The sequence below is a fragment of the Solea solea genome, chromosome 12 (assembly GCF_958295425.1).
Source record: "Solea solea chromosome 12, fSolSol10.1, whole genome shotgun sequence".
Classification (NCBI taxonomy): Eukaryota; Metazoa; Chordata; class Actinopteri; order Pleuronectiformes; family Soleidae; genus Solea; species Solea solea.
Window position 1 is genome coordinate 22,503,050 of NC_081145.1, and position 19,606 is coordinate 22,522,655.

The window sequence follows — 19,606 nt, forward strand, 5'->3', positions numbered from 1 at the left end:
GAGAGGTATTCTCGAAACAAGTGCATCTGGCCACCACTCCTTTGCTAAACAATAGAATAGGAACAATGTAACAATATTATATAACTGAACCTATTTAGGCCATAGGTTGAATACAGAATGTTCTTCTCAAAACTGATTGCATTCCAAGGCCAATCCAATGCCATTGTTTAAAACATTAAAACCATGTCAAACATGCCAAAACACACTGACTCCTCTGTCTGCTTTTGTTTGGATAGCATGTGTTCAAAATAATGCTACTGCTTTGTGTGTAAGTTGTGCTGCATGGTCATTGTTTCTTTGTGCAGAGCTGATACAGCCGTTGGATTCGTCTGTAAGAACTCAGACCAGAAGGATGGCAACTGTAAAGATTACCGTGTTCGTTTCCAATGCTTCAAAAGTTTCTGTGACAAAGGCGAGTGTTGAAACAATCTTGAGATTACCCATTTATTTTATAGGAACATAAAGCTGTGTGTTCTTTATCTTTGATAGTTGTAATGGTTGCTTCTTATTGCTTTTATCATGAACATGAAAATAGTTAAGTGTCATTTGAATATGATAACCATTTATTGTAAATGTATTTTAAGTAGTAGCTCAAACGGTAGACCATCGTTTCTGTGCCCACATGCGATATAGTGTTATTAGATATTACTGTGGGTGCTATATCAACTAAATTATTTATACTTTTATCGTTCTTAAAGTGTCCTGAAAGGTTCTGTAAACCAGGTCAGAGTTAATCACAATCGATTTCATATTAATGTAAATCTGTATGATTTAATCTCTGATATTTGTAGGGGGTGTTTGTCATTGGTTTTATAAGGAGAATGAAGACATTTAAGAAGCATTTGTTTTTCATCAACGTTCAAATGAATTGCATTGTATTATCTCAAATGGCATACCCTAACTTCTGTGCCCGAATATAGTATGGTGTTATTAGGTGTCACAGTGAATGTTATATCAACTAAAATATAAATGTCTCCTCTTCCTGGATGACAGCTCCAAAATGCTGGACACCCTGGTTTGACAGAGATAACCCATCTGGAACTGGAGACTGGGAGACTCTCAAAGATCTACGCAAGGAGAACCCGGGAAAGATCTGTGGTAATCCTATTCATATCCACGTCCAAACTGTAGATGGTGGCCATATGACTTCAACAGGGGATAAGATTCACAAGTAAGTACTGAATACACAACAGCTGTTTTTTTTTATGTACATTGTGAGATCCTCCAACAGTCTAGACCTAAAGCAGCTTGACTAGGGGAGGACGCCGGAAGCTTATTAACAGACTTATCAGAACGTCCTGAGAATAAAGAATTGCAATAGTCCAGTGTAGAGGTAATCACTCATATAGAAATGTTTCCCCTTATACCAGGCATGTCCAAAGTGCAGCCCGCGGGGCCAATCATGGCCCTTGTGAGATTTTATACGGCCCGCAGCTTCAGTTTTATAAAGTATAATTCATGTATTAGCTCAGCTCGTAAGGACTTGCGCCTTGAAAGCAGAGTCCTGGATTTGAAACCCACCTGTGACAGACATCTATATGCACTCAACTCACATCATGTTATTTGACTCCAGATGGGTGTTTTTCTTTTGCTTTTTTTTCCACTCCTGCATGGCTTTGATTTGGTTACATTTTCATTTAAAAGTGACAACTGTGACGAATTTATAAATTAGTGTATTAGTATGTAAATGTTACTGTTAAAAAAAAAAGAAAAGGTATGAAGTGACCATTGGCCCTAGTTAAAAAGCTTGGACATCCCGCCTTACACCATCTGAACTGTCTGCATGAGACACTCTCTTCCGCTCTCAGTCTTTCACCCCTTCACCCCCTCATCTTATTACCTGTGGCTGTGCTTTGAACTCTCTATTTATTTTGAAAATCCTAGGTGTAATATCTTCACATAGTGGGACTCATGCCTCTTCTCCCTCTTACCACATCTTCTCACTCTCCCTCCTTTTATGTACCTCACTATACTCCATGCTGTCACTTTGTCAATTTAAAAACAAGTCAAACAAGTGGTAGCAACAGTCAAACATTCTGCCAAACATTTTATTTTCCCCTAACACAGTGACAACTTTGTCATGTGTAGACAGCATGTAGAAAGGTCAAGTCAAATAAATCTTATTGCTGTCATATGATCAATGTAAAAACCATAGTTTGTAAGTTGTGCTGCATGATCACGGTTTCCTTGTGCAGAGCCGATACAACCACTGGATTCGTCTGTAGGAACGAAGACCAGACTGGGAGCAATTGTAAAGATTACCGTGTTCAGTTTATGTGTCCATTAAGTTTCTGTATGGAAGGTAAGTGTTAATCCAATCACGAGCTTCACAATCTATTTTATATCAATGTAAATCTGTATGCTTTTAATCTCTGATATTTGTAGGGGGTGGTTGTCATTAGTTTTATGCAGACATTTAAGATGAATTTGTTGTTCATCAACATTAATATGACTTGCATTGTATTATCTCAAATGGCATACCTTTACATCTGCCCAAATATAGTATGGTGTTATTAAGTGTCACTATGAGTGTTCTATCAACTAAAATATAAATGTCTCCTCTTCCTGGATGACAGGTCCAAAATGCTGGACACAATGGTTTGACAGAGATAACCCATCTGCAACTGGAGACTGGGAGACCCTCAAAGATCTACGCAAGGAGAACCCGGGAAAGATCTGTGGTAATCCTCTTAATATCCATGTCCAAACTATAGCTGGTGACACTATGGATTCAACAGGGGATAAGATTCACATGTAAGTACTGAATACACACCTCATGAATGCTGTTTTTTTATGTACAATATGTCATTGGAGATCCTCCAACAGTCTAGAGCATGACTAGGGGAGGACGCCGAAAGCTTTTTACAGACTTATTGGAACGTCCTAAAAATAAAGAATTGAAATAGTCCAGTGTAGAAGTAAACAGTAATGTCAAAATTCTTCCCCTTACGCCATCTTAACTGTCCGCACGAGAAACTCTCTTCCACTCTGAGTCATTTTCACCTACACCGCCTCGTCTTAACACCTGTGGTTGTGCTTTGAACTATCTCACTATCTATTTTGTAAATGCTAGGTGTAATATCTTCACTTAGTGGGGCTCATGCCTCTTCTCCCCCTTACCACATCTTCCACCTCACTCTCCCTCCTTTTATCTTCCTCACTGTACTCCATTAAAAAAACTAAGTCAAACAAGTGGTAGCAACAGTCAAACATTCTGCCAAACACTTTATTTTCCACCAGCACAGTGACTTTGTCATGTTTAGACAGCATGTAGAGAAATCAAGTCAAAGGAATCTTGTTGTTGTCATATGATCAATGTAAAAACCATAGTTTGTAAGTTGTGCTGCATGATCACTGTTTCCCTGTGCAGAGCCGATACAACCACTGGATTCGTCTGTAGGAACGAAGACCAGACTGGGGGCGATTGTAAAGATTACCGTGTTCAGTTCCAATGTCCTAAAGTGTTCTGTAAAGCAGGTAAGTGTTAATCCAATCGCAAGCTTCACAATCTATTTTATAACAATGTGAATCTGTATGCTTTTAATCTATGATATTTGTCGGGGGTGGTTGTCATTAGTTTTATGCAGACATTTAATTTACATTTGTTGTTCATGAAGATTACTTGCATTGTATTATCTCAAATGGCATACCCTTACTTCTGTGCCCAAATATAGTATGGTGTTATTAGATGTCACTGTGAATGTTATATCAACTAAAATATAAATGTCTCCTCTTCCTGGATGACAGCTCCAAAATGCTGGACACCCTGGTTTGACAGAGATAACCCATCTGCAACTGGAGACTGGGAGACTCTCACAGATCTACGCAAGGAGAACCCGGGAAAGATCTGTGGTAATCCTCTTAATATCCATGTCCAAACTATAGCTGGTGGCACTATGGCTTCAACAGGGGATAAGATTCACATGTAAGTACTAATAATAATAATAAAAAAATAATTATAATGCATTTAAGGGCACTTTCAAAGTACTGGGGTGGGGGATAGAAAGAGAAGGCAATTCTGGAAAGGTGTGTCTTTAGTCTGGATTTAAAGGTGTGATGGAGTCAATGTTGTGGATGTTGTGTGGGAGAGAGTTCCAGAGGCGGGGGCAGAGTGGCTGAAAGCCTGGACCCCATGGTAACGAGACGGGCAGAGGGTGTAGTGAGTGGGAGGGCAGCTGACGATCTGAGAGTACTGAATACACACCTCATGAATGCTGTTTTTTTATGTACATTGTGTCATTGGAGATTCTCCAAAAGTCTAGACCTACAGCAGCTTGACTAGGGGAGGACGCCGAAAGCTTTTACAGACTTATTGGAACGTCCTGAAAATAAAAACTGAAATAATCCAGTGTAGAAGAAACCAGTAATGTAGAAATTATTCCACATGAGAAACTCTCTTTCGCTCAGAGTCTTTCGCACCTACACCCCCTCGTCTTAACACCCGTGGATGTGTTTTGAACTCCCTCGCTATGTATTTTGTAAATCTTCACATAGTGGGACTCATGCCTCTTCTCCCTCTTACCACATCTTCCATCTCAATCTCCCTCCTTTTATGTACCTCATTATACTTCATGCTGTTACTGTCCATTTAGAAAACAAGTCAAACAAGTGGTAGCAACAGTCAAACATTCTGCCAAACAATTTATTTTGTAAGTGACAACCTTGTCATGTTTAGACGGCATGTAGAGAAATCAAGTCAAAATAATCTTGTTGCTGTCATATGATCAATGTAAAAACCATAGTTTGTAAGGTGTGCTGCATGATCACTGTTTCCCTGTAAAGAGCCGATACAGCCACTGGATTCGTCTGTAGGAACGAAGACCAGACTGAGGGCGATTGTAAAGATTACCGTGTTCAGTTCCAGTGTCCTGAAAGTTTCTGTAAACCAGGTAAGTGTTAATCCAATCGTGACCTTTACAATCTATTTTATATCAATGTAAATCTGTATGGTTTAAATCTGATATTTGTAAGGGGTGGTGGTCATTAGTTTTATGCAGACATTAAAGATACATTTGTTGTTCATGAAGATTACTTGCATTGTATTATCTCAAATGATATACCCTTAGTTCTGTCCCCAAATATAGTAGGATGTTCTACGGTGTCACTGTGAATGTTATATCAACTAAAATATAAATGTCTCCTCTTCCTGGATGACAGCTCCAAAATGCTGGACACCCTGGTTTGACAGAGATAACCCATCTGCAACTGGAGACTGGGAGACCCTCAAAGATCTACGCAAGGAGAACCCGGGAAAGATCTGTGGTAATCCTCTTAAAATCCAGGTCCGAACTACAGCTGGTGGCATGATGGCTTCAACAGGGGATAAGATTCACATGTAAGTACTGAATACACACCTCATGAATGCTGTTTTTTCATGTACAATATGTCATTGGAGATCCTCCAACAGTCTAGAGCATGACTAGGGGAAGATGCCAGAAGCTTTTTACAGACTTATTGGAACATCCTCAAAATAAAGATTTGAAATATTCCCGTGTAGAAGTAATCAGTAATGTCAAAATTCTTCCCCTTACACCATCTTAAGTGTCTGCACGAGAAACTCTCTTCCACTCTGTGTCATTTGCACCTACACCCCCTCGTCTTAACACCTGTGGTTGTGCCTTTTGTAAATCCTGGGTGTAATATCTTCACGTGGTGGGACTCATGCCTCTTCTCCTTCTCACCACATTGTCCATCTTACTCTCCTTCCTTTTATCTACCTCATTATAATCCATGCTGTCACCCTCCATTGAAAAACCAAGTCAACCAAGTGTAAACAGTAAAACATTCTGCCAAACGTTTTATTTTCCCCCAACACAGTGACAACCTTGTCATATTTAGACAGCACGTAGAGAAATCAAGTCAAAAGAATCTTATTGCTGTCATATGATCAATGTAAAACCATAGTTTGTAAGTTGTGCTGCATGATCACTGTTTCCCTGTGCAGAGCCGATACAACCACTGGATTCGTCTGTAGGAACGAAGACCAGACTGGGGGCGATTGTAAAGATTACCGTGTTCGGTTCCAGTGTCCTGAAAGTTTCTGTAATGCAGGTAAGTGTTAATCCAATCGTGACCTTTACAATCTATTTTATATCAATGTAAATCTGTATGGTTTAAATCTGATATTTGTAAGGGGTGGTGGTCATTAGTTTTATGCAGACATTTAAGATACATTTGTTGGTCATGAAGATTACTTGCATTGTATTATCTCAAATGGCATACCCTTACTTCTGTCCCATAATATAGTAGGATGTTCTACGGTGTCACTGTGAATGTTATATCAACTAAAATATAAATGTCTCCTCTTCCTGGATGACAGCTCCAAAATGCTGGACACCATGGTTTGACAGAGATAACCCATCTGCAACTGGAGACTGGGAGACCCTCAAAGATCTACGCAAGGAGAACCCGGGAAAGATCTGTGGTAATCCTCTTAAAATCCAGGTCCGAACTACAGCTGGTGGCATGATGGCTTCAACAGGGGATAAGATTCACATGTAAGTACTGAATACACACCTCATGAATGCTGTTTTTTCATGTACAATATGTCATTGGAGATCCTCCAACAGTCTAGAGCCTGACTAGGGGAAGACGCCGGAAGCTTTTTACAGACTTATTGGAACATCATCAAAATAAAGAATTAAAATATTCCAGTGTAGAAGGAATCAGTAATGTCAAAATTCTTCCCCTTATGCCATCTTCAGTGTCTTCACTAGAAACTCTCTTTCACTCAGAGTCTTTTGCAACCACACCCCCTCGTCTTTATACCTGTGGTTGTGGCTTTTGTAAATCCTGGGTGTAATATCTTTACGTGGTGGGACTCATGCCTCTTCTCCTTCTAATCACATCTCCCATCTCACTCTCCTTCCTTTTATCTATTTCATTATACACCATGCTGTCACCCTCCATTGAAAAACCAAGTCAACCAAGTGTAAACAACAGTAAAACATTCTGCCAAATGTTTTATTTTTCCCCGACACAGTGACAACCTTGTCATATTTAGACAGCACGTAGAGAAATCAAGTCAAAAGAATCTTATTGCTGTCATATGATCAATGTAAAAACCATAGTTTGTGAGTTGTGCTGCATGATCACTGTTTCCCTGTGCAGAGCCGACACAACCACTGGATTCGTCTGTAGGAACGAAGACCAGACTGGGGGCGATTGTAAAGATTACCGTGTTCGGTTCCAGTGTCCTGAAAGTTTCTGTAAACCAGGTAAGTGTTAATCCAATCGTGACCTTTACAATCTATTTTATATCAATGTAAATCTGTATGGTTTAAATCTGATATTTGTAAGGGGTGGTTGTCATTAGTTTTATGCAGACATTTAAGATTCATTTGTTGTTCATGAAGATTACTTGCATTGTATTATCTCAAATGGCATACCCTTACTTCTGTCCCCAAATATAGTAGGATGTTCTACGGTGTCACTGTGAATGTTATATCAACTAAAATATAAATGTCTCCTCTTCCTGGATGACAGCTCCAAAATGCTGGACACCATGGTTTGACAGAGATAACCCATCTGCAACTGGAGACTGGGAGACCCTCAAAGATCTACGCAAGGAGAACCCGGGAAAGATCTGTGGTAATCCTCTTAAAATCCAGGTCCGAACTACAGCTGGTGGCATGATGGCTTCAACAGGGGATAAGATTCACATGTAAGTACTGAATACACACCTCATGAATGCTGTTTTTTCATGTACAATATGTCATTGGAGATCCTCCAACAGTCTAGAGCATGACTAGGGGAAGATGCCAGAAGCTTTTTACAGGCTTATTGGAACATCCTCAAAATAAAGATTTGAAATATTCCCGTGTAGAAGTAATCAGTAATTTCAAAATTCTTCCCCTTACACCATCTTAAGTGTCTGCACGAGAAACTCTCTTCCACTCTGTGTCATTTGCACCTACACCCCCTCGTCTTAACACCTGTGGTTGTGCCTTTTGTAAATCCTGGGTGTAATATCTTCACGTGGTGGGACTCATGCCTCTTCTCCTTCTCACCACATTGTCCATCTTACTCTCCTTCCTTTTATCTACCTCATTATAATCCATGCTGTCACCCTCCATTGAAAAACCAAGTCAACCAAGTGTAAACAGTAAAACATTCTGCCAAACGTTTTATTTTCCCCCAACACAGTGACAACCTTGTCATATTTAGACAGCACGTAGAGAAATCAAGTCAAAAGAATCTTATTGCTGTCATATGATCAATGTAAAACCATAGTTTGTAAGTTGTGCTGCATGATCACTGTTTCCCTGTGCAGAGCCGATACAACCACTGGATTCGTCTGTAGGAACGAAGACCAGACTGGGGGCGATTGTAAAGATTACCGTGTTCGGTTCCAGTGTCCTGAAAGTTTCTGTAATGCAGGTAAGTGTTAATCCAATCGTGACCTTTACAATCTATTTTTTATCAATGTAAATCTGTATGGTTTAAATCTGATATTTGTAAGGGGTGGTGCTCATTAGTTTTATGCAGACATTTAAGATACATTTGTTGGTCATGAAGATTACTTGCATTGTATTATCTCAAATGGCATACCCTTACTTCTGTCCCATAATATAGTAGGATGTTCTACAGTGTCACTGTGAATGTTATATCAACTAAAATATAAATGTCTCCTCTTCCTGGATGACAGCTCCAAAATGCTGGACACCATGGTTTGACAGAGATAACCCATCTGCAACTGGAGACTGGGAGACCCTCAAAGATCTACGCAAGGAGAACCCAGGAAAGATCTGTGGTAATCCTCTTAAAATCCAGGTCCGAACTACAGCTGGTGGCATGATGGCTTCAACAGGGGATAAGATTCACATGTAAGTACTGAATACACACCTCATGAATGCTGTTTTTTCATGTACAATATGTCATTGGAGATCCTCCAACAGTCTAGAGCATGACTAGGGGAAGATGCCAGAAGCTTTTTACAGGCTTATTGGAACATCCTCAAAATAAAGATTTGAAATATTCCCGTGTAGAAGTAATCAGTAATTTCAAAATTCTTCCCCTTACACCATCTTAAGTGTCTGCACGAGAAACTCTCTTCCACTCTGTGTCATTTGCACCTACACCCCCTCGTCTTAACACCTGTGGTTGTGCCTTTTGTAAATCCTGGGTGTAATATCTTCACGTGGTGGGACTCATGCCTCTTCTCCTTCTCACCACATTGTCCATCTTACTCTCCTTCCTTTTATCTACCTCATTATAATCCATGCTGTCACCCTCCATTGAAAAACCAAGTCAACCAAGTGTAAACAGTAAAACATTCTGCCAAACGTTTTATTTTCCCCCAACACAGTGACAACCTTGTCATATTTAGACAGCACGTAGAGAAATCAAGTCAAAAGAATCTTATTGCTGTCATATGATCAATGTAAAACCATAGTTTGTAAGTTGTGCTGCATGATCACTGTTTCCCTGTGCAGAGCCGATACAACCACTGGATTCGTCTGTAGGAACGAAGACCAGACTGGGGGCGATTGTAAAGATTACCGTGTTCGGTTCCAGTGTCCTGAAAGTTTCTGTAATGCAGGTAAGTGTTAATCCAATCGTGACCTTTACAATCTATTTTATATCAATGTAAATCTGTATGGTTTAAATCTGATATTTGTAAGGGGTGGTGGTCCTTAGTTTTATGCAGACATTTAAGATACATTTGTTGGTCATGAAGATTACTTGCATTGTATTATCTCAAATGGCATACCCTTACTTCTGTCCCATAATATAGTAGGATGTTCTACGGTGTCACTGTGAATGTTATATCAACTAAAATATAAATGTCTCCTCTTCCTGGATGACAGCTCCAAAATGCTGGACACCATGGTTTGACAGAGATAACCCATCTGCAACTGGAGACTGGGAGACCCTCAAAGATCTACGCAAGGAGAACCCAGGAAAGATCTGTGGTAATCCTCTTAAAATCCAGGTCCGAACTACAGCTGGTGGCATGATGGCTTCAACAGGGGATAAGATTCACATGTAAGTACTGAATACACACCTCATGAATGCTGTTTTTTCATGTACAATATGTCATTGGAGATCCTCCAACAGTCTAGAGCCTGACTAGGGGAAGACGCCGGAAGCTTTTTACAGACTTATTGGAACATCATCAAAATAAAGAATTAAAATATTCCAGTGTAGAAGGAATCAGTAATGTCAAAATTCTTCCCCTTATGTCATCTTCAGTGTCTTCACTAGAAACTCTCTTTCACTCAGAGTCTTTTGCAACTACACCCCCTCGTCTTTATACCTGTGGTTGTGGCTTTTGTAAATCCTGGGTGTAATATCTTCACGTGGTGGGACTCATGCCTCTTCTCCTTCTAATCACATCTTCCATCTCACTCTCCTTCCTTTTATCTATTTCATTATACTCCATGCTGTCACCCTCCATTGAAAAACCAAGTCAACCAAGTGTAAACAACAGTAAAACATTCTGCTAAATGTATTATTTTCCCCCAACACAGTGACAACCTTGTCATATTTAGACAGCACGTAGAGAAATCAAGTCAAAAGAATCTTATTGCTGTCATATGATCAATGTAAAAACCATAGTTTGTAAGTTGTGCTGCATGATCACCGTTTCCCTGTGCAGAGCCGATACAACCACTGGATTCGTCTGTAGGAACGAAGACCAGACTGGGGGCGATTGTAAAGATTACCGTGTTCGGTTCCAGTGTCCTGAAAGGTTCTGTGAACCAGGTAAGTGTTAATCCAATCGTGACCTTTACAATCTATTTTATATCAATGTAAATCTGTATGGTTTAAATCTGATATTTGTAAGGGGTGGTTGTCATTAGTTTTATGCAGACATTGACTAAACTAAGTAAAATATAAATCCCTCCTCTTTCTGGATGACAGGTCCAAAATGCTGGACACCTTGGTTTGATAGAGATAACCCATCAGGAAGTGGAGACTGGGAGACCCTTAAAGATCTATGGAAAGAATACCCAGGAAAGATCTGTAATAGTCCATTTGATATTGAGGTCCAAACTACATCTGGAGATAGTATGGCTTCAACAGGGGATACAATTGCTCAGTAAGTATTGAAAACTGTTTTTTTACTTCACCCCAGCTGTTGCCTTAAATCAGTGCTACAAATATGACATAACCTGTTTGTGTCTGCCACAGCCTCCTGTTTTCATTCTGCTCTGTTAACACTGCGATTTCACCTTTAATCATGCCACATTTCTTACTGTGTTCCTTTCCATACGACTTTATTATTGTCATTACATAAGAAGCTTCCGTGCATAGTGTGCTGCATCTTCATCTTTGGTTACACTCTTCATCACATCTTTCCATACTCGCATTCCCTACCACAACAAGAAAATATTCTCTTAACATTGTAGTGTCATATCCATATGTCCAAACTCCTCTGTACATATCCTCAGCTATAGAATGTACTCCATCTCTCTGTATTTAATTAATATGTTGTGTAACATTTTCAATGAATTGTCCCACATCAAGTTGTCCACCAGTTCCTTCATACTAGCTGTCGAGAGGTATACTCGAAACAAGTGCATCTGGCTACCACTCCTTTGCTAACCCAATCAAACTTTGTATACTTTCTCAAATTTTCAAGATTTTCAAGAATTGCTTCTTTGCTTTCTGTTCAGCACCTCTACCTTTGAACCAATAAGCAAGTTTCCATCCCCAAGTTTTTTCATTCTTCTCATCATCAACTTCAGTAATGCTGCCATTAGTCTTTTCACCCACTCTGTCCTCTCTCTCACTTCCGACTGAACTAGAAACTCCTGAATTCCTTTTTCTTGCTCTAGCAACCTTTGTGGCACTTGTGCCTGTTCTCCCTCACACCACATCCTTTCACCCACTCTGCTCTCTTTGATCTACCTGACTATAGGTTGAAAACAGAATGTTCTTCTCAAAACGGATTGCATTCCAAGGCCAATCCAATGCCATTGTTAAAAATAATATTAAGTGTCAAACCATGTCAAACAAAGCAGACCACACTGACTCCTGTCTGCTTTTGTTTGGATAGCATGTGTTCAAAATAATGCTACTGCTTTGTGTGTAAGTTGTGCCACATGGTCATTGTTTCTTTGTGCAGAGTTGATACATCCACTGGATTCGTCTGTAAGAACAAAGACCAGAAGGATGGCAAATGTAAAGATTACCGTGTTCGTTTCCAATGCCCCAAACGTTTCTGTGACAAAGGTGAGTGTTGACAATCTTGAGATTACCCATTTAATTTATAGGAACATAAAGCTGTTTGTTCTATATCTCTGATAGCTGTAATGGTTGTTTCTCATTACTTTTATCATGAATATAAAGACAGTTAAGTTGCATTGAATTTGATAATCATTTATTTTAAACGTATTTTAGGTATGGTTTTATTAGGTATTGCTGAGAGTGCTATATCAATTAAAGTATTTTTATTTTAATGTCCTTAAAGGTTCTGTAAACCAGGTAAGTGTTGATCATAATGGATTTCATATTAATGTAAATCTGTATGCTTTTAATCTCTGATATTTGTAGGTGGTGATTGTCATTAGTTTTATGAAGAGAATGAAGACATTTAAGAAGCATTTGTTTTTCATCATTGTTCATATGAATTGCATTGTATTATCTCAAATATAGTATGGTGTTATGTGTCCCATCCACTAAAATATAAATATATCCTCTTCCTGGATGACAGCTCCAAAATGCTGGACACCCTGGTTTGACAGAGATAACCCATCTGTAACTGGAGACTGGGAGACCCTCAAAGATCTGCGCAAGGAGTACCCGGGAAAGATCTGCGATAATCCCATTCATATCCACGTCCAAACTGTAGATGGTGGCCATATGGCATCAACAGGGGATAAGATTTACAAGTAAGTACTGAAAACACACCTCATGAATGCGTTTTTTTTTTTTTATGTACATTGTGCCATTGGAGATCCTCCAACAGTCTAGACCTAAAGCAGCTTGACTAGGGGAGGCTTTTCACATACTTATCGGAACGGCCTGAGAATAAAGAATATAAATAGTCCAGTGGAGAAGTAATCAGTAATGAATAAATTCTTCCCTTTAAACCAGAGGTCACTAACAGGACCCAGACCCAGACGCTGTCCTATATGGACCTGGACCTACAGTCAATAAATTATTTAAATATTTTAAATTTTGACGGGGCGCTTCTATTTTGACCGGCACAGCTTCTCTCGACTTTACGGTACTGGTTTAGCGAATCAGAAAATCCATCTGACCAAATGCATTCGAGTTAAGCCGTCCCACGTGATGCCATTGAAGCCAATCAAATGTCTGCATTCACATTGCGACCCTGAATACGGACAGATGAAGGAGGTGAGAAGCGAGTGACAGATGGAGAGACGAGTGCACCACACCAGAGAAAAATAACAAAACATGGCCCTCTCTAAGAAGAGAAAAGTGGACAGTGACAACTTTCACCCCTGAATGGACAGACTCATTCATGTTCATTCTTTCCTCTGGAAGCACAAAACCAGTCTGTCTCATATGCTCAGAAACCGCTGCAACGTCAAACGCCACTATGAGACAAAGCACTAAGTTTTTAGCCAAACATACTCACTCAAAACTGAACTGAGGGCACAGAAAATAAGCACTAAAATAAATGACAGTCAGTTGTTGATTATATGCAGACATTGATACAACTGCTAGGCTACTTCAATTTATATCCCACTACTAAATCATAATGCAAGTTAGACATTATGACGTTCCGGACCTTTGCTTGAGGAAATTTTTTAGAATTTTAGTTAAATACCCCTGCCTTAAACCATCCCAACTGTCTGCACGAGAAACTCTTCCGCTCCTATTTTTACATGTGTGTATTAGATGTCTCAGGGCCAGGGTTGTATTATTGCTTTACACCTGGTAGGTCAATGATCGCTTTTAAATCCTTTTATATCATTTTAATTTTAACTTTGGTTTGGTTCAAAGAAAGAACCTTGTGTACAATAGCAAGCAACATAAACCGATTCAACAGCATGCTGTTGTTGCATCATGAACAATAACAAAGCTACATCAAAATCCAAGTTGTGTCTCAAGACCATTGTTCATTTGTGCAGAGCTGATACAACCACTGGATTCATCTGTAAGATCGAAGACCAGGCGGATGGCAAGTGTGAAGACTATCGTGTTCGTTTCCAGTGCCCCAGCAGTTTCTGCCCAATGGGTGAGTGTTTGGCACTTTTCATGAACGTTAAGCCATAGTAATGCTCTTTCACTCGTTTCTTATTTTTTTTGTTCCATTCTAATAAATATGAAGAAGATTACGTTACATTCCCTGCTGTATTAACTAAAGTATTACATTTCCTCTTCCTGCATAACAGGTCCAAGATGCTGGACACCCTGGTTTGATCGAGATGACCCTTCTGGAACTGGAGACTGGGAGACACTCAAATATCTTCGTGGTGAAAATCCAGGAAAAATCTGTCATAATCCACTTCAAATTGATGTCCAAACTAAATACGGTGGCAGCATGGATTCAACAGGGGACGTGATTACTGTGTAAGTGCATACTCAAATACACTTTACTTTTGCTGGTAGAATATCTTGCTTCTGGGTCATTCCCACAGAAAAAAATCCATCTGTTCCATCTGGTTGGTGGTGAACTGCACATACACACAGTTCACACTGTACATCGGGGTGGAATCTAGAGGTTGGTTACAATTCAGAGGGGTTTGCTTCAGTGATAATGAATATCAATGCAACTTGATGCATTTTTTTTGCATTTAACATGAATAATGTAATGATCTAAAATGTAATTAGGAGATACAAGTCACCGATTCAGACCCTGCTTTGACTGAGTATTTCTTGTGGAATGTGTATGTTCTCCCTGGGTGTTGGTGGGTTCTCTCCAGATATTGAAGCTTCCTGCCACAATCCATAACATGCAGATTGTTAATTTGGACATTCTAAATTGACCATAGGTGTGGATGAGAGAGTGAATAATTGTTCCTCTCTGTATGTTACCCCACTATGAACCCCACTTTTTGTCGTATGTCAGCCAGGATTGGCTCCAGCGTAGTAGCCGGAGCAGTACAAAATGGATGGATGGAACAACATTATATTTCTCCTGCTCTGTTTTGGCTTAATGCAGTTATAAAATAAATACTGATGAGGGAGGGAGATGCAATGGAGTGACCAGCTGGTTTTGACAGAACATTGTTCATAAATGTAAACTTTCAATGTACTTTTAATATTTACCATTCTATGTCATCTATCTGTGGAGAAATATTAACTGAGATCAGTGCCACTGCATGATCACTATTTCTTTTGTAGAGCCGACACAGAATCTGGATTCATCTGTAAGAACTCAGACCAGAAGTGCGGCAAGTGTAAAGATTATCGTGTTCGTTTCCAGTGCTCTGGGAAGTTCTGCACCCAAAGAGGTTTGAACATGTTTGTGCTGTTTGAGTTGAGCTAATTTGCTTGTACTTATAAACTGTTACACCGGCTGGTGCAGTTGGTGATGTTGATCTTTTTGTCTTGTCAGTATGCTGGACCAAGTGGTTCGATCGTGACAATCCTAGTGGAAAAGGGGACTTCGAGTATTTGCCGTACCTGAGGAAAGCTTATCCAAAAGAAATCTGCAAAGTGCCTCTCTACATAGATGTTGTCACAACTGACACAAACAAGCCATTTATTGCTACAGGCCAGACATCTTCTGTGTAAGTTTCCTTCCACAGCTCAAACACATGCAGTTTACGCTTTTGGTAGACAATCAAAATGTTAAACTTGAAAAAAATAAGCTGTGGATTTTGTTTGAACCTTTTGCTCACCAGTTATTTGAAATTGTATCCAAATCACAAAACATCCTACTGCATTTTACAAATCGCAGGAGGCACTATATTTCTTAAAGCCCAAATGTCTGTCCCATTACCATGTGAGATTTGAGAACACATCATATTCTATAGACTGAAGATAAAATGTTATTCAAAAGAAAATTAGAATGATGTAAAAATGACCATATACTCTGATATTGCGAATCATATTGCAATTAATAGCAATTAGATATTAGCTCAAAATTGTTCAGCCCAAGATTCAGCCAGGTTATTGGTGACTACAATGTCATTCCTACTTGCAACACTGATCAAAAGTTGTAAAAAACAAACAAACAAACTGTAATGTAATGTTTTAAAATGTGAGCAGACACCGTCTTACCAACTGCATTTCTTTCTTTATTACAGCTTCAGTCCAACTCAAGGATTCGCTTGTCGCAATACTGAGCAGAAAGAAGGCATGTGCCTTGACTACAAAGTTCGCTTTGGATGTGCATGCACCTGTGAGGGTATCATCCAACATAGAGAATGACACCAAAAAGGATAGCTCATTATCACTTCCCTCCCCTACTGAGTGACATCTGAATATTTATTAAGTTATTTGTGGTTCACTTTTACAAAATCTTCTTTCATTAAATTCATAGCTCATATTCCCAAAACTGTTTTATTTCTAATGCCAAGTCAATAGAGATGGTTGTCAACTTTACAAAACATTAAATTATAAACTTTCATTTAGCTGTGGTGAGATTAAATGTAACCAAATGTCCCATATATTTATTAATTTCTTGGTGACAATAATGGTGATAATAAAAGTGGTGAAGCATCTTTGATGTGCGTGTGCATTTTCTTTTTTTTGGGGGGGGGGGCTTGTCATTCTACCATCCATCCATGAAATACACATGTAACTGAGTAGACATATACATGTTCATTTGCTTAGTTTATATAAACTTCCAATGTCCAGTGAGTTTATTCATCAGACAGACGTGGACTTACTTATTCATCTTGGCTCTGACACCCGTCACCTGGTGGAGTGTGCGTCGGCGACACTGCTTGCTCCCGTTGACGTTAGCTCTGGCGTCCGTGTTCGCTGCTACACGTTTAGCATTGAGGTGACACTTGAATCCTAAAAGTGAAACTTTCCATCCACCGGGCCAAGCAACGCGGTCTCATTCGTGTCATGCGAGTGAGACCAGTTAGCTGCTAACTGCCGCTAACCACCGAAACTTGTCACTCAACGCACCTGGAGGTGCACCGGTGTATTCAATATGCTAGGAGCTGAAAGGAACGTTTCTCAGGTGCACTAGGAGAAGAAAGGTTCCGTGTTGTCTGGAGTGTAAACAAAGAACAATTAAAATGCGCATTTTTTTTTCTGTAATTAATTAATCAAAATAAACACGCCACAGCCCCAATCCCTCTATACATATATCATGATTCTCCAAATCCCCTTTTCTCTTTCTTTTAGCGCAGATGGGTCTGTCATTTTTCAACTAGTTTAGTCTCAGACAGGGGTCACATTTATGGGCGTAATCACAGTACTTTCAAAGTAATCTTCGTGAAAAGAATTATAATGGCAAGTATTTCATGGTCAGTATTCATATGAGTATTATTATTATTATTATGAAGCTAGTTCATGTGAGTTCTCTTAAAACCATCTGGGGTTACGCCTGATTGAGAGTAATAACACACTGTCTGTCCACAAGATGGCGTCATTGAACCACTGTGAAACTATCCAAATTATCCAAGGATGGGGTTACTATGCAGTACAAGGCTATAATAGTTTGGGATTTTTCATTATTTTTAGATTTTATTAAAACATTTTGAGTTAGTTTTAATTAGTTTTTAGAACCAGTTTGCTAGTTTTTATTTTTTGTAAATGCTTAGTTCTAGTTGACTTTTTATTAGTTTTTTGTAATATGGAGTATTTGCTACACAATTCAAAAAGGTGATAATAAAATATTGTGTCATTAAAAACCCAGGAAAAGATGTCAATTTAAAAATGCATTAGGACAGATAATGACCAATCATCCTTGAATCAAATGTAACAGTCTACAAGAAATGGTGCATCGTACTGCTGAGGTTGGATATAGATAGTGTGCAGTCAGGTAAAAAATATAGCCAACAGATTAAAGTCACACATGAACATAACAACATAAATAACAATAATATATAACCCTCATGAGACACATCACATTGTTTGTGAGCCAGGAGCTCAATTTGGGGAAAAACATGAGCAAAATTTAACAATAAACCCAATAAAAGACTAAAGGTTTGATTCACTTAGATGAACCAACTCAACCCAATTAACTACATAATGAATGTTCTTGCAGAACATAATGAACTTGCAGAGCCTTGTGTCCCACATTGGAAACAAAAACAAATTAAAAACATTTTATTGTGTATGAATGAAAATTATGTCTCAAACACAACCTTTCAAAATTGCCATGAACCCAAAAGAATTATATATGAAATAAATTTAGAAAGACGAAAACTAAGCACATTTTTGCTACAATACTACCTTTATAAATACACAATTCAGTTTCAATTAGTTAAGTTTTTTTGTTGTTTTTTTAACTCAAGTTTTTATTAAACAACAATGTTTTTTTTCAAATATTAGTTTTCATTCTTTCGTTAGTTTTGGCAGACTATAATAACTATACTTGCTGTAAGAAGTGACTGTGCATGTGCCCGCACACATCAAAGTTCAATGTCTTTGTTTATTTCCCATTATGCTCGTGTGTTCACATACCTGAGGACAGTTATCCGACACTATAAATAAACCTCAAGCTTATGTTGGCTAAATATTTAGTTTCACATTCAACGTTTGTCTTGATGCTGAACATTGTCTGGTTCGCAGCAAAATAGACAGTGGATGCTTCATAGCGATGAGGCATTTAGTTGAGTATAGAGGGATATTTTTTTTATGCCATTTTTTAGAGGCAAAAGAAAAGCAGCAGCTCGGCAGCAGCTTGGATCTTATCAGGTGAGCCTTTAGTTCAGTGACTAAAATCTGTTTTACCCTTGTGGTCCATGCTGCTAAGAGCATTAATATACCTCAACAAGCACTTTAATATTCAACCTCCTTCTAGTAAATCAGGTTGCTCTGCTTTCTGTTTTCAGAATTCTTGGATATTTTCCATATATAAGCACATAAATGAAAATCTGCCCCACGGAACAAACATGGACCATGGGAAACAATCAATTTAACACCATTACTCACAGAGACGTGCACTTCCTGACCCCCACTCTGACCTACAGACGTACAATGGAGATAATTGTGACACATAACTCTGTGTATGTTTGTGTGTGTGTGAGCCACTAAATGCCCTCGGGCCTCAGTGTGTTGTCTGACTGACCCAGTTCAAATTGACATTTTAAAGCATTTAACTGACATTTGCTTCCTCGGATCAGATGCTGAGATTTACTCTGATCCAGCAGCAGATCAGAGTAAATCTCAGCATCTCGGGGGAATCTCAAATTTCACTTGCAGATTCTGTTCATTTTTGCCAAATCAAAAGTCATCTCACAATCTCTTTCTCACCCAAAATATATCCCAAATATGTTCGACACCAGGATAGTGCCGGGGACTTGGTCCATTTGGGCGGGGGAATGCCAAAAAATGTCCCAACTTCATTTGGTTTGGTTCACTTTCACACTGCACTTTTGTAAGTGGACCAAACCGCCTGGACAATGTCACGCAGTTTACAACAGCTGCGTGTTTGGGGCGGTGTTGCCTGACATGAGCTCTGACCAGCAAGAAAAAAGAAGAAAACCCAGTTCATCAAGCACTGTAAGCGAACTGCACCAGGGTTCACTTGCAAGCAAATCGAGGCCTATGTTTTCAG

The 19,606-nt window shown here is 39.1% G+C and overlaps 2 protein-coding genes and 1 long non-coding RNA gene across 3 annotated transcripts in view; 2 read left to right on the forward strand and 1 right to left on the reverse strand.

The window, feature by feature from the left end:
• The window catches only part of LOC131469760 (transmembrane protein 263-A-like), a 35,941-nt gene extending 19,055 nt beyond the window's left edge, over positions 1 to 16,886 (reverse strand). Inside the window, exon 1 of the mRNA XM_058645066.1 lies at positions 16,758 to 16,886. The gene's annotated coding sequence lies outside the window, so the exon portion shown is untranslated. The remainder of the gene's footprint in view (positions 1 to 16,757) is intronic.
• Positions 1,080 to 2,664, forward strand: LOC131469762 (uncharacterized). The gene is made up of 3 exons (XR_009241835.1): positions 1,080 to 1,171; positions 2,196 to 2,302; positions 2,577 to 2,664. It is a non-coding gene; the product is annotated as an uncharacterized LOC131469762 (long non-coding RNA).
• Positions 2,660 to 16,589, forward strand: LOC131469759 (mucin-5AC-like). Its single transcript, XM_058645064.1, has 22 exons — positions 2,660 to 2,754; positions 3,371 to 3,477; positions 3,748 to 3,925; positions 4,783 to 4,889; positions 5,158 to 5,335; positions 5,945 to 6,051; positions 6,320 to 6,497; positions 7,111 to 7,217; positions 7,486 to 7,663; positions 8,273 to 8,379; positions 8,648 to 8,825; positions 9,435 to 9,541; positions 9,810 to 9,987; positions 10,601 to 10,707; positions 10,867 to 11,044; positions 12,074 to 12,180; positions 12,662 to 12,839; positions 14,049 to 14,155; positions 14,313 to 14,490; positions 15,265 to 15,374; positions 15,479 to 15,653; positions 16,173 to 16,589. The coding sequence occupies exons 1-22, from the start codon at positions 2,726 to 2,728 to the stop codon at positions 16,294 to 16,296; spliced, it is 3,003 nt and encodes a 1,000-aa protein (XP_058501047.1). The 5' UTR covers positions 2,660 to 2,725; the 3' UTR covers positions 16,297 to 16,589.
• Positions 16,887 to 19,606: the final 2,720 nt, after the last annotated feature.